Source organism: Gossypium raimondii, chromosome 7 (assembly GCF_025698545.1).
Source record: "Gossypium raimondii isolate GPD5lz chromosome 7, ASM2569854v1, whole genome shotgun sequence".
Taxonomy (NCBI): Eukaryota; Viridiplantae; Streptophyta; class Magnoliopsida; order Malvales; family Malvaceae; genus Gossypium; species Gossypium raimondii.
The window spans coordinates 43637284-43652387 of record NC_068571.1 but is presented as its reverse complement, the minus strand read 5'-3'; the positions used below and the strand labels follow the sequence as shown (position 1 = coordinate 43652387).

Below are 15104 nucleotides of genomic sequence, written 5' to 3'. Positions count from 1 at the left end.
TGTCTGGAGAGGGAGAGAAGGGTTGAGAGGATTCTTTCTTTTTTTTTTTAAATGAGGAGGTTTAAAATGATTTTTTTGTAAAATTTTTTTGACTTATATAGGAGTATGAAATGACGCCGTTTTGGGCCTAAGCTTCAGAAACCAAAACGGAGTCGTTTTGAGGGAGCCGACCAGAACCCGACCCGCTCCATGACTAGAACCCGCGTGTTTTTGTTGGAAGGGCTAATTGTATCTTTAGCCCTTCCGCTTTTTAATGATTTTTCAATCAAGTATTTTTTCTTTTTCTTTTTTAATTTTTCCCTACAATTTGTTTCGTTTTCAATTTAATCCCTTAAAGGAACGACGCCGTTTTTGATGCCAGGATAAATTTCCTTTTTGGTCCCCCTCCTTTCACGCGCGTTACAACTTAATCCTTTACTTTGTTTTCATTTCCGATTTGCCCCTTAAATTTTGTTTAAATTTCATTTTAATCTTTATTATAATTTTGGCTTTTACTAGATTATTTTCCTTATGTATATTTTATTTTATATTTTTATTTCTATTTATCTATTAAAGTACATAGTTATTTTTTTTGGTGCTTTAATATTTAAAATTTGTCTTTATTTTTTTTTCTTTATCGTATATATTTTTCACATATATTTTTATATTTTCATTTCTTTTTTAGATTATTATTATTATTACTATTATTATTATTATTGTTATTATTATTTTGTTTTATTTAATATTTTTATTCTTTTATTTATTTGCTTATTTTCAAATTTTATTTAAACTTTTTATTAGTTTTTATTTATTTATTTACTTATTATTTTTCTTTTATTTATAATTAGCTTGTTTGTTGTTTTATTACCATAGATATATCGTCATTTTGATTACTTATGCTATCATTTCACCATTGTTACGATTATATCGCAAGCCACGTTTAAGTATAATCATTCTTTTACATCATACTTCAAAGGAAAATACCCGTCATTCAAAATTTCATATTTTTATGAAGAAAATTTTCAAAATAAGGCAATATTCAATGTTTAGAATTTTGAGAAATTGTGTCCTAACGTATTGGATTACGATTTCTTTATCTGACTTAAACAATTGAATATCCTTTTGAATTTTATTGCATGAGTTTTTTTAAGGACAAGCTCATTTTTTAGGATGTGAAATATAATGCTCTAACTCATTGGGTGTGACATTTTCTCTCTCCGAAATGAGAGGGTCTTAACATGTAATTTAATTTATACAAGTTTTTTTAATACAAAAATCGTATTTTAAAATCTTTGCACATTTTTTATATTAAGACACTAATTAATCAACAATGTACCAATTTTGGGGTGTCGAGGGTGCTAACCCTTCCTCGTGTGTAACCTACTTCCGAACTCGTTTTCTGGATTTTATAAGACCAAAAATTATCGTTTTAGTAAATTTAATTTTTTTATTAAAATGATTTAATTATGAGGTGATCCGATCACACCTAAATAAAAAGGATTGGTGGCAACTCCATTTTTGTTTTTTTCAAAATTTAAGTCGATCCCTTTTAAAAATAATGGTTCCGGCAAATGTTTCTAAGATTCGCGGTTTTCTGGATCTTGCGGGTTAGTATCAGAGGTTTGTTGAGGGTTCTCATTGATTGCAATTCCTTTAACTAAGCTTCTACGCAAGAATGCTCCCTTTGTCTGGACTGAGACGCAACAATCGAGCTTCGAGAACCTCAAGTCTGTTTTGACTCAGGCTTTTGTTCTGATACAACCTAAATCTGGTAAGAAGTTTGTGGTGTATAGTGATGCATCACACATCGGTTTGGGATATGTACTGATGCAACATAGTAAGGTTGTGACTTATGCGTCCCGACAGCTTAAGTCATACGAGGAGAATTATCCGACGCATTATCTTAAGTTAGCTACCGTGGTGTTTGCGTTAAAGATCTGGAGGCACTATATGTATAGTGAGAGGTGTATTATCTACACCGATCACAAAAGCCTTAGGTATCTCCTTACTCAAAGGAGTTGAACCTTAAGCAGCGTCAATGGATTGAACTGCTCAAAGATTATGACTGTACGATACAATATCATCCCGGTAAGGCCAATGTGGTGGCCAATGCTCTCAATCATAGAGAAATGTTTGATTTTAGGGCTATGTTCGCTCTTCTCAGTTTGTTTGATGATGGAAGTCTGTTAGCTGAGTTACAAGTGAAGCCGACTTAGATTGGGCAGATTCGAGAAAAGTAATTAAGGGATGAGTCTCTGAGTCTGCGGTTTCGTCAGGTTGAGAGTGGCAGTACATCTGATTTTGAACTAAATAAGGATGGAGTTTTGTGTTTTCGAGGACGGGTTTGTGTACCGAACGACTCTGATTTGAGACAGTCGATTCTAAAGGAAGCGCATAGTATCCCTTATGTTATGCATTCCGGTGGGAATAAGATGCATCGGGGTCTCCGTAAACTGTACTAGTAACCGGGTTTGAAATGAGAGATAACAGATTTTGTTACTCGTTGTCTGACTTACCAGCAAGTTAAGGCTAAACACCAATTGCCTTTGAGTTTGCTCTAACCTATTAAGATTCTTTATGGAAATGAGAATGTGTAACAATGGACTTCGTTGGTGGGTTACCTTTAACGCCTACTAAGAAGGATTTTGTTTGAGTTATCGTTGATCGGTTAACCAAGTCCACCCATTTCATTTCGGTTCAGACAGATTATTCACTGCAGAAGTTAACGAAGCTATACATTTATGAGATTGTGAGACTTCACGGGGTTCCGGTTTTGATAATCTTTGATGGGATTCTTCGTTTCACTTTCCAGTTCCGGAAGAACCTGCAAGAAGCTTTAGGTTCAAGATTGGGCTTCAGTACTGCGTTATATCCTCAGACCGATGGTCAATCTGAGAGGGTGATTCAAATACTGGAGGATATGCTTTGGAGCTGTGTGATTGATTTTCGAGGTAGTTGAGAGGATTTTTTTTCATTAGCTAAGTTCACCTATAATAATAGTTTTCAGTATAGCATTTAGATGACACCTTACGAGGCTCTGTATGGTTGTAAGTGTCGCACTCCACTGTCTTGGACTGAGTTGGGTGAGCGACGGGTTTTAGGTCCTGAGTTGGTTTTCGAGACTGAAGATAAAGTTAGATTGATTCGGGATCGTCTTAAGGCGACTTCTGATAGAAAGAAGTCCTATACAGATCTGAAAAGGAGGGATATCGAGTACTCTGTGGGTGACTTTGTATTTCTTAAGGTATCTCCGTAAAAGAAAATTCTACGGTTCGATCGTAAGGGCAAGTTGAACCCTAGGTTTATTGGGTCATATCAGATTCTAAAGCGTGTGGGACTGGTTGCTTATCAATTAGAACTACCTCCAGAGTTGGATCGTATCTATGATGTGTTTCATATCTCAATGTTGAAGCGGTATCGATCTAACCCATATCATGTTGTTTCTGTTGAGGAGATTGACGTTAGACCGGATTTGACTTTTAAGGAGGAGCCAGTTTATATTTTGGATTGAGAGGTAAAAGTTCTGAGGAAGAAGTCCATTCCGTTAGTTAAGGTTCTGTGGCAGAATCACGGCACTCAACGCGTCAACAATATCCTCATCTTTTCGAATCAGGTAAATTTCGAGGCCAAAATTTCTTTTAAGGGGTTAGAATTGTAACGCCCTGATTATTTAAATTTTTTTGTGAAATGTGGCACAAATATGTTTCTAATTCAGTGGCTAAGTGTTCTGGGTGTGTGTTTTAGGTCTTGGGTTCAAGTCCCACGTTTGGAAAATTCTAGTATTTTTTGTATTAGCCTTATCCTTCTTAGGTGGGATTATGTCATACTTTTGGTAAACTTATATTAGAATGAGCCTGCTGGTTCGAGTGATAAGCAGTTAGCTTGCTAGAGGTCTTGTGTTCGAATCCTTGCGTGAGTGTGGGTGATAATTTTTGCTTCGGTTGTTTGAGAGAGTCTGGGTGGAGTTAGAATTATGAAGTAGTCGTGAGTTAGTGGGTGATTAGTTAGTGGGATAATAGGGGGAAGTTGAGATATTGTGGATTTGATTTTTTATTTTATTTCAATTTTATCTTCTTTTCCCAAAAATAAAAATAATATATTCCTTCCTTTGTTTTTTCTTTTAACCTTTTTTTATCTCTCTGTTCATTCTTTCTTTCCCTTTTTTGACGTTTTCCATTCTTTGCAAAAATCCTCCTTCGTTCTTCTGTTGATTTTTTTGGCAGATCATTCGTTAAATTGTTACAACTTAGTTTTCGGGTTCTTTAATCGACTTGTCTTAGTAGTTTTGGGATGCTAGAAATGTTGTTTTGTAGCCTTTAATTATGGGTTTTGCGTTTAGAAGTAGGTTGTGAAATAGAGAATTGTGCTCCGATGGCTTAATCCGTGATATCGGTGGTTATCGTCGACGATAAGTTTGCGAGTGTTGTTGAATTTTTGTTCTGAAGTCGTAAATTGGATGCTAAAATGGTGTTTGGGTTACTATTTATAGGTTTCAACATTCTCGGGATTACAGTGGCATCAAAATTGAACCAGGTGTGTAACAAAAATACGAGAAAATGAAGTTCAGCAAAAGCCGAAAATTGGGCATGTCAACGCCACACGGGCGTGTGCCCGGTTGTGTGCGACACATGACCGTGTGACAGGCGAGTGTGTAGCCGTGTGGGCCACACAGGCTAGGCCGAATTGGGTGTGTGAGCCCACACGGGCATGCTACACGGGCGTGTGGGTCACATGGGCAAGGCTAATTTGGGTGTGTGGGCCCATATGGGCAAGTGGGCCCAAAATTCTAAAATTTTTCCCTAAGGTCGCATGAGTCGTTCCAATCTATTGTAGGTCTTCCGTATGGTCAGTAAGGACTAACCAAACCCTACTGTATGAGATCGGTAAATCTAATAGACTTATTTGAGTAGGAAAACTGATATCTATGTGTGGTTGTACTGTATAAGCATGTAGGATATTTGTACACGAGCATGCGAGGCATGTTATTTATGTTTATCTGTTATTTGATTTATGTATCTACATATGGTATGGGATTCCTATATGTGGAAGAAGTGTTCTGTACAACAACTTTTCGCCTATTTTCTAGCAGCTTGGCTCCATACTACTCTCTGGACTTTTGGACTCTGTACTTAAATTTCTAGTTTTCGAGAGAGTTTTGTAATTTTTGGACTCTCCGGACTTTTGGACTGTTTGTTTGGAATTTTTTGTTTGGATGCGTTTATAATTTCTAACCTGTGATGGTTTGACAAAATTTCGGTTTACGTGAGCAATTTTTTTTTGAAAACACAAGCATGGTTTCGACTAAAACGATTTTTAAACTTTCGCTGCAAAGTTTTAGTTAACTTTAAAGAACAACAATAAAGGTTGTAATAAGGAATATAAAACGAGCTTTTCCGAAAATGTGGACTCTTTTTGGTAACAAATAATACGTAAAGTTTTAACGTAAAGGATGTGTTTTAAAACCCTTCATTGTAACACTCCCAGATTCGACCATAATGTCTAGGTCGGGTTCGGGGTGTTACAGATAATATCTTTAATAAAATTTATAATTTTTTTATTTAATAAAATACTATTAATAGTTTTTATGTAAAATTTAAATATTTTATTGAGATAATATGTTAACAAAAAATTATAATTTTTATTTCATTTAGGAATAGAACCAATTCTACCAAAATATTATTATACAAACATACTAAATTGGAGACAATAAGTTTTTAGATACTAGTTTAGTAAAAGAGTAAAAATAAAACATAAAATCCCTTCTACATTAATTTTAGTTGTTATAAAAGGGCCAACCGTACTTGTGTAAAAATGGTTAATAATTGAAGCAGCGAAAATAAAATATTACTATTGTAGATTTCTAATTTAATATCAAAATAAGAGGTAAATTCATTCTAAGGTGTATTGTTTATTATGAATTTTAATATTAAATTTATATTAGAAAATTACTTGATAAATTAAGTAATAAAAATAAATGCTAGATTTTTAAATTATTTATTTCTTAATTTTAATTTTATTGATATTATTATGTTATATAATTTTAAATCAAAATTAAATATAATAATTTAAATATTTATTTTTTAAAAAGTAGTTTATTCTAAATATAATATTTCTAATAAAATAAATTTATCTTAATATTTTCTACCTTGTAGCTACCAAACACACCCTTTGTATCTTGAGCATCTCCTCCATCATTGGTAAAGTGCATGTACTAAAAGCTATTTTTAAACTTTTGCCAAAATAATATCCTAATAAATAAAAAAAGAAAATAAATAATCTAATATATTCAAAAAAAATTGGTAAATTACAATAGAAGGGCAAAACCTTAATAATAATGCAACTAGCACAACTCAAACCTAGATTACACCTGCGACGGTGAACACCTTAACCATCATGCCAACACACAAGATTTCAATATATTTAAATTTATTTGATTTATTAGCTAAAATATGCATTTATTTTTGTTGCCTTTGAAAAAAAAAGGTCATCATATAAAAAGTTATTTTCTTTGATATATTCTTTTACAAACTTCAATTGATTTTCGGATATATATATATATATATATATATTAATTTATGAAGGATAAAATATATTATTGTGGTCCAACCATAGTAGAAGAATGAAATTAATTAATATGAATTATTTTTGGTTAATGAGAGATTAGTACAAATACTTTATTATTTAATTTAAATCAGTGAAGCTTATAATATTCTCATGAAAGTGGTCCCAAAACCAATTTTAACTTTCCATTTTAAAGAGTGGTATAATTTTATAAATTTTATAAGATAAAGATCATTGGGAGACACATGACACCACAAGCCATATGCTCCATTCCAGCAAAAATATACCAATTTATAATTTATCTCGTACAAGTCCATACCTTCTTTAAGGAGGGGACCATTTTTTTTTTTTTTAATTTTTATTTAAAAATAAAAAATATTTACCTCAAAGGAATAAATTATATTTCATTTTAAATTTTTTATTCCTTATTTTCTCGAGAATGTTGCACGGAAAAGAATTGTTAATATTATCATTATTATGCCTCTTGAAAACATAGAGCTCGTTCAAACTTTAGATCTCTCCCCACTCTGTTGGTAGATTAGGGTGATTTCTTCATCAATGTTGCTTAAAAAAAGGACATTTTATGGCCTATAAAGCTTAAAACCTTGAATCAAATTTCACAGGATACATGGAGTAATGTGAAAATATATATATAATCCCAAGATATCTTAGGGTTCATAAAAAGAGAAAGAAATATTTACCCAAGTCTTCATTCTCATCCCTTTCACTTTTTCTCACATGTATTTTTGCATTCTTCAAGGGGTTGATATACAAATACAAATAAAAATAAGATTTATATTGAATGCATTGATTGTGTATATGATGCTAACGAAGACATTCCATGACTCGTGCGTAGAATAACATAATTAGTGTACTGAATTGATTATAATGAAAATGTTGTTAAATCAGTTTATTTGATGCAAGAATAATGAACCCTTTTTCTGAAAGTGCAATTAATATTAACAAATCAGTTAACCCTAAATTAATTATATAAAAGAATTGAATTAAGTGGAGAATCTATTTGACTTTACTTAATTTTTGTACTTTAAAAAATATCATAGAATGGAAATGCAAGTTTAGGTAAATTGAATATTTACCTTTAAAAAATATCAATTGAAAGGGGCATCACTCTCCCTATTAATAATCAAATTACAAATAAATTTTGTTTACAGTGCTTCAAAACCTTTAATAAATCTGCATTTTACTTGCAACTTCCTGAAAGGAAGATGGAATAGAGTAATTTTCAGGGCTGATAGACGTGGGCCATTTTAATATTTTTTTTAATATATTCGGGTCGGGTAATTGGGCTCGAATCGTTATTGCATATTAAGATTCATTTGGGCTTGGTGGACTATCTTTTCATTTTTGGACCAAAGCATGATTAGATTTTGAAAATATTTGAGAACTGAAATTTACTATCATTGAGTGTACTTCTTCTAACATGATTGGGATGTCATGTTTCAAGATTTTACATGTGTGTTTGTCCAAAATCTTTCTGTGCTTATCAAATTGTGATGTCTGATGTTTATTTTGTTATTTAGGGAATCAACAATTTGACATCCCATCTTTATTATCATTACTATAAACAGTCCATACATGCATGCATACACATATTATACTCATCTTAATTGGGAAATTCAATCCCCAACAGTATTCTTAGAAAATGCACCCACCATTACTAATTACACCCCCTCCATAACAATTACAAGCTACTTGTTGCATTTGCATGGCAATATTATTAGCCTGCTGCTGCTGGTTCCACCATAACCCTTCATTCATCAAATACTCATCTAACAAAGTAGCAGCCTCTTCACACATTCGTCCCTCGTGATCCGTCGCTCCGCCACCATCTCCCACTGCTGCCGTCTCCTCTTTATTCGGCTGTGGTGGCTGTTGTTTCAGCTTTAGAGCTTTTCTTTTTTGTTGCCTTTGAGCTGACCTTTCCTTCTTCATAAAATGGGTTCTCCAATAGTTCTTTATCTCATTATCTGTTCTCCCTGGCAAGTATTTAGCAATTGTAGACCACCTGTAATTCATTTCACATACAATTACAAAACAACAACAAAAAATGGGTTGTCAATTCTTTAAAACGTTTTAATTAATTACTCAAATTCTAAGCTAACATTCATATAACAGAGAATCATATCATTATAAAATATGAGGATCAATAAATCAACAACAAACAATAACAAAAAAGAAGAAGGGGTTGATCTCTGTACTTCAGAACATTTTAATTAAATCCTCAAAATACGAATTGAGAACTCAATCAGAACATTATGAAATTTAAGGACCAATAAATTAACAAGAAACAACAACATAAAAGGGTGATCCCCGTTACTTCATAACATTCTAATTAAGTCCTCAAAATTCAAGCTAACGTTAATATGATATGATACTTTTGAGGACTCAATCAAAACATTATGAAATTTAGGGACCAAAAAGAAGAAGTATTACTTGTTACCCCAAAGGGCATGCAATTCAACCATGATCCCTTCCTCTTGAGGTGTTATATGACCTCTTTTAAGACCTGGCCTTAAATAATTCACCCACCTAAGCCTGCAACTCTTCCCACTCCTATTCAAGCCTGTATAAACCCCATAATTCAATTTATATTAGCTAAATAATCTCAAATATATATATATGTATGTAAATAAAATTTATATACAATATACCTGTAGACCTAGCTACTGAGCTCCATCTTCCTTCTCCATGGAAGGTAACATATTCAGCTAAGAGCTTATCTTCTTCATGAGTCCATGGACCTTTCCTCCATGCTTGTTTTGGAGCTCCCCGAACCATCATTTTCAACTATTTCCACTTGAATAACTTGTTAGCATTACCCTCTTATATATATAGTTCCCTCAATCATGTCAATTCCATGGTTTTTCTTAAATGTTTTATTTTTTATTTAATTTATTGATGATTTTAAGTACCGCCAAAGCAAGATCTTTGAATCGAAATGTCTAGGTGCTTACCAGCTCCATCCATTACAAGTAATTAAAAAATTAGGTTTTTGTTGAGTGTGTTGGTCGTGTATAATTGTATAAATTATCAATGAATCAGACGTTAATATATCACTAAAAGTTAAAATTAAATGAATTTATTTTAAAAAAAATTAATAATGTATCATTATCTAATTAATTGATAGCATATGAAGTTATGATTTGATATGTACATCAAATATAAATCATCCTTTTTTTTGAACAACTCACGCTACGAACAAATCTTTGCCATACACATACGCACCACTAATAGATAATTTTTGTGATCCATACTAACGGTTCGATTAAAGAAATTAAAAATGGAAAAGAAATATTCGATTTAACCATCAATCCAATTAATTCATTCTGATTTCTAATTCAATTGATATAATACCATTCTCAAGACTAGTACCTTGACCAATCTAATTTGATTCAAACTCAATTGATTTTTATTATTCAAAATCGATAGAGTGAATACCTTTAATCAATAAATTAAATGCGGAAACTCAAAATCATCATTCTCAAACATTTTATTTTAATAATCATTTTTTTAAATGATTATATTATAATCACAATGATGATGTAAAATGAAAAATAAAAATGATTACTATGAATGTAATAACATGATAGAATGATTATATCGAGGAAAATTTTATTGAGAAGAGTAATTTAAATCTCTTAACAGTGATTTTAAAATATAATTCAAATTATATTATTTTTAATCATAAAAAATAAATATAATTAATTAATTAATTATAATTTAGTTGATCGATGCAAGAGGATGTAGCGTATTATCTTCTTATTTATGAGTAGTTTTAGACATTGTATCAAAAAAGAAAGACTAAGAATCGTGATACTATACTCATATGAAAAGAAATAAAACCACAATTTAGAATTTGGGGATTAGTTTATTTTATAATTTTTTGGAATATTTTTCAATCTTTCAATCCTCAAAAGGCGGAGGATTAATGTTTGGGAATAAGCATAATAATAACCTTTGGAATGAGTGGGGGATGCTAAATTTTGTTTGTTTTTGTATGCAATCCGTAAGGAACACTTGTTGCCCTAAAACAGTTCTAAATTGCATGCTTTAGAAATTGTTTATTGCTAATCAAGGTTTTCTAGGATGCCATTTCGAGTAATGGAGCATTTGAATATATGATAAGGTACGATTTTTTGGTGACTCATCAATGCTACATTTGGTCTTTTTATGACCATATACTATATTTTTTTAACATATTTGGAATGTTAGGTCCATAACTAATTGGATTAAGTCCATTTTTTAAATGAAGAATGCCTATTTATAGGTATTGATGTCTGATAATAGAAAGCATTTGATTAATACTACCAAGGTTAAACAGAAGGTTTTGAGTTTAATTCCAGATTTCTTGTAATGAGTTATTTTGATTAATTATAAATTATTATAAGTAATTTGATCCACTTTTTGTTAATAATAAAATTTACATTTATTTAATAACGAAATGTGATTACATGGTCCATTGATATCGTTAAATTTCGTAATTGATGTAATTATCGATAAGATTTTGTTTAGATCTTATCATCTCTTTTTGAGTTTATTCCATTCAAAGTTAGGCATAAAAACAGTTGGTATTTTGTGCATCCCCTTTGTTCAAATTTATAGAAAGCTTCCGTTTTGAATTACAATTTTTTAAGTTAAAAATTAGATTTCATCATTGCACACCATTCCAAAATAATAATTTTATTGTTTTTGAGATGAAGGCTCCTGCCTACCTTTGGCACCATTCTAATTTGAAGACACTGATCAAGGGTTTTATGTTAAACTTTCCTTTTGAGTATTTTTTTTTATTTCAAAATGTCACTATAATAATTTTAACAAAAAATCAATATTAATAGTTGGACCTAAATTTTGAAATTTAAAAAGGGAGAAACTAAATTCCTGAAAATAAAAGTATATATATGAGACAAGATTAATATTAAGGAAAATGGTGGACCATGGATTAGATGATAACTTTGGTTATCAAAATTGTAAGATAAAAGAAACAATTCGTAGGTACGTAATAAGATGTGAAATTAATTTTATAATAATGAAGGTTACATCATATAGGAAAAAGGGTTTAAATGATAAATTAGTCTCAAGCTTAGATGTATTCTTAATCAAAGTTATTTCAAATTCTTCCTATATGAATTCTATCCTTTTACAGAAATTACAAATTATTTTATTCATTTTAATTTTTCAAAATTGAAAATTTTATTCAATTAAACAATACTGGGAACCACTTTCATTAAACTGTTGATTTAGAAATCAATAGTTTATATGTAAATAATTAGCAAAATGAGGGATTAAGAAAATTAATAAAATTAACCGTTTAAGTATATATGTTTAGTAATAGCTTGGACTAACTTATCAAATTCTAATAAATTAAATTAAAGAATCGTTAAGTTATTTGGATTTGAAATATTAAAAGGTTAATGCAATATTTAGGGCTTGAACTTGACAATCATTGGGTTTTGAATTTTTTTTTTTGTCCAATTTAATACCTAAACTTGATCATTATTCTCACATTAGAGCTTGAATTTTTTTTGTCCAAGTTAGCCTTTAAACTTTACAATTATTCTCATATTGGAACTTGAAGCTTTTTTGTCTTAATCCTTGATATTTTTTTGAAAAAAAATTGGATCAAAAAGAAGTTCAAGGTTTTAATGTGAGAAGAGTTGGTAAATTCAAGGACTAATTTCGAAAAAAAATCAACTACAATGTGAGAAGAGATGTCTACTTCAATCCCCAATGGAAAAGTAATTATCAAATTCAGAGGCTAATTTAAATAAAAAAATTAAACTCTAATGTAAAAACAATTGTAAAGTAAAAGCATTTTCTTCGAATCAAAATTCCAAAAAGGAATTCATTTTATTAATATTATAAAACAAAATAAAGATAATGAAGTTTTTAATGCTGTAAACTTCATGGAACATAAAAACAATAAAATTACATCAATGTCCTTCAAAAATCTGTAAAAAAAAAAAAACATTATAACATAAGTAAAGGTACAATAAATAAATAACTCAACAATAGCAATTGTGGCTAATGAAGATCCCCTGTTTTTCTCTTTTTTATTTTGCTTTGCCATTTGTTACTGAAGAACCAGTTGGGTTAAGCTCATCCCAAGCTTCAATCCATGTGACCATAGCCTCAGCCAACTTGTCAAAATATGGGTCAACTTTGCTTAGCTTTTCTTTGACCTGTTTAGCCAATTCAATGTAACATTTTTGGACAGTGGTGCAGTCTTTTGGAAGTACAGTTTGTTGAAAAAATGGAATAATCTCTTCTTGCCAGAAAATACCCTTGTATTCCTTCCTTAAGTTCACAAATGGGTTACTTGCTTTGCTATGGTAGATATACGGTAGCCCGGTTTTGACCCCGAGTCCTAAATGGTCACATATCACCTACACAAATCGTCGAATGGAGGTTAGCCGGTTAGCTTGTAATGAAATTTGAAAATTTATAGAACGGTTTGGGTTTTGATGATATACCTTGGTGCACCAACCAGCCCACATGTCATCGTAACGACCAATAGGTTGACCGTCTCCCATGAGTCCAAAGTACATTGCAGGGCCAATGAGCTCACGGTCAAATGCCAAGTTCATACCGCACATAGGGAACAAAGTACCCTTTGGAATTGTCAAGACCGCGTCAACAAACCTAGTGTTCCTCTCGAGAGGCTTGACAAGTTGAGTTGGTGCGTCGTAATCTGGGATGTTTAGCCATAGGCCATGAGAGACGGCAGTGGGAACACCCTCGCGGAGACTGAAAGGGTAGCCACGAACGAAATCAGCACCGTCTCTGAAGGGATCGTATAAGGTGTTGAAGAAGAAGGGTGTGGATGGGGACAATAGGTTCTTGATGTGTTGCTCAAGTGCATTGATTGCTTTACCAGATGGGTCCTTAGCAACCTAAAATCATAAACAATATACAGAATTTTTAGAATCTGAGAGTTGTAGATCACACCGCAAATCAATTCTTTAGAAATTTGAAAGGTATATTTTCATATGATAGAGCATGTGCTAAGCTGCTAAATGACCATTCCATGTGAAAAATAACTTAAGTTTTTAATGGTAAAAGTATCATAGAGGCGCTGTATTAAGAGTTAGATTGCATTTTACACCCTCTACTTAGAAAATAAGCAAATTAATCCTTATACATTAGATCAAAGAGCAAATTAACGTAATTGATGGAATAACCAAACAATGACATGTATTGTCATATAGAGACCAATTTTTAGCCCTAGAAATGGATGGAATTTGTAATAGAAATGCAATCCAACTCTTAATACAAGGGCTTCCATGGTAATTTTACCTTCTTTAGTCAAATGAAAATAGATGAAATCACAATAGACATTCCATAATGCAGCATCATGCTATAGAAAAAAAAATGCATAAATCAATTCAAGTTATGAAATTATTGAGAAGGTTATTACTTATCAAATCGTTTCATATTTTTTATACAAAATTTAAACTACTCGTAATTCCCCATAAGAAGTAGCATTTCAAATCCACATTCTCGGCAGGGACAGTGAAGGAGGCAGACAGGGACACTGGCTCCAAAACGACAAATTATCATTTCTCTTAGTTTCATGGTAAAAATACACTCAGATCCCAAAGTTGAAAAAAAATTCAGTTTAATCTCATTAGAATTTAAAACAATAAGCATATACAAAGGCTATCCATATTGTGCACAATATGGGTCATTCCTAATACCCCGAAAATAAGCTACTAGCTTCCTCCCTATGGGTCATTCCTAATACCAATAGAGCTAAGACTATCCATACTGTGCACATTCCTCTCAAAATAATCAATTTCAATTGAAAATATCCAATCAAAACAATGAAAAAAAATTCATCTTTTGACCAAAACAACAAAAACCCAGAAACCAAAACATCAAAAGATCAAGAATTAGACTAAAATACCAAAAACCCAGAATCCAAAACATCAAAATAAGATAATAAAAAAGAAGAAGAAAACTTACAAAACAGTCATCATCAATGGTGAAAATATACTTCTTCTTAGACACCATATAACCAAAGCAACGACAAGCGGAATCCTTGAATGAAATGCAAGAAGCTTTAGGACCCAAAATCCTGTTAATATCATTCCTATTATAAAGTTCATAATCAAAACCATCAGGGACTTTGATAGTCTTTGAAGGATCACCATCTTGAACAATGATGAGATGGTAAGGTTGAAAAAATGGTCTCCACATCTCAAGAAAATCTAAGTTTCTTATAGTTGGTATAACAATATCGAGTTCATCTTTTAGTTGAGGTACTGCTGGTGCTGCTGCTTGGGTTGCTGTTGCTGGTTCAGCCATTTTTGGATTAAAAAACAACAAAAAGAAAGGGTTTTTTCTTTTCTTTTTTTCTTTTTGAGGGATTGGGAGAGAGGGAGATTTTGTGAATTTATGCGAGTATATATGGAAGGGGAGAAGGATGGCACGTGCGAAATGAATGTGGTGGCACGTGTGAAGAGACGTGCTTGAATGTGATTTGACTTCTTCAAAGAGGCAAAAAGCCTGAATCTTAGGCTTAAGGCCATTTCAACCTTTTTTTA

At 31.7% G+C, this 15104-nt stretch overlaps 2 protein-coding genes across 2 annotated transcripts; both read right to left on the bottom strand.

Annotated features, from left to right (window-relative positions):
* Positions 1-8093: 8093 nt before the first annotated feature.
* On the bottom strand, positions 8094-9343 carry LOC105770595 (MYB-like transcription factor EOBI). Its single transcript, XM_012591872.2, has 3 exons — positions 9213-9343; positions 8995-9124; positions 8094-8566 (listed from the first exon to the last, which is right to left on the bottom strand). The coding sequence occupies exons 1-3, from the start codon at positions 9340-9342 to the stop codon at positions 8197-8199; spliced, it is 630 nt and encodes a 209-aa protein (XP_012447326.1). The 5' UTR covers position 9343; the 3' UTR covers positions 8094-8196.
* Positions 9344-12372: 3029 nt separating this feature from the next.
* LOC105789381 (UDP-arabinopyranose mutase 1) lies at positions 12373-14951 on the bottom strand. Its single transcript, XM_012616757.2, has 3 exons — positions 14524-14951; positions 13032-13451; positions 12373-12944 (listed from the first exon to the last, which is right to left on the bottom strand). The coding sequence occupies exons 1-3, from the start codon at positions 14863-14865 to the stop codon at positions 12612-12614; spliced, it is 1095 nt and encodes a 364-aa protein (XP_012472211.1). The 5' UTR covers positions 14866-14951; the 3' UTR covers positions 12373-12611.
* Between the last annotated feature and the right edge of the window lie 153 nt (positions 14952-15104).

What these genes read in the sequence shown, in the direction of transcription:
- LOC105770595 (XM_012591872.2), bottom strand. Translation starts at nt 9,342, where the DNA reads ATGATGGTTCGGGGAGCTCCAAAACAAGCATGGAGGAAAGGTCCATGG. An exon ending in CTCAGTAGCTAGGTCTACAG is followed by an intron (nt 9,125 to 9,212) that starts GTATATTGTATA and finishes GGGTTTATACAG; the next exon opens with GCTTGAATAGGAGTGGGAAG. An exon ending in CATGCCCTTTGGGGTAACAA is followed by an intron (nt 8,567 to 8,994) that starts GTAATACTTCTT and finishes AATGAATTACAG; the next exon opens with GTGGTCTACAATTGCTAAAT.
- LOC105789381 (XM_012616757.2), bottom strand. Translation starts at nt 14,865, where the DNA reads ATGGCTGAACCAGCAACAGCAACCCAAGCAGCAGCACCAGCAGTACCT. An exon ending in CCATTGATGATGACTGTTTT is followed by an intron (nt 13,452 to 14,523) that starts GTAAGTTTTCTT and finishes TTATGATTTTAG; the next exon opens with GTTGCTAAGGACCCATCTGG. An exon ending in GGGCTGGTTGGTGCACCAAG is followed by an intron (nt 12,945 to 13,031) that starts GTATATCATCAA and finishes CGATTTGTGTAG; the next exon opens with GTGATATGTGACCATTTAGG.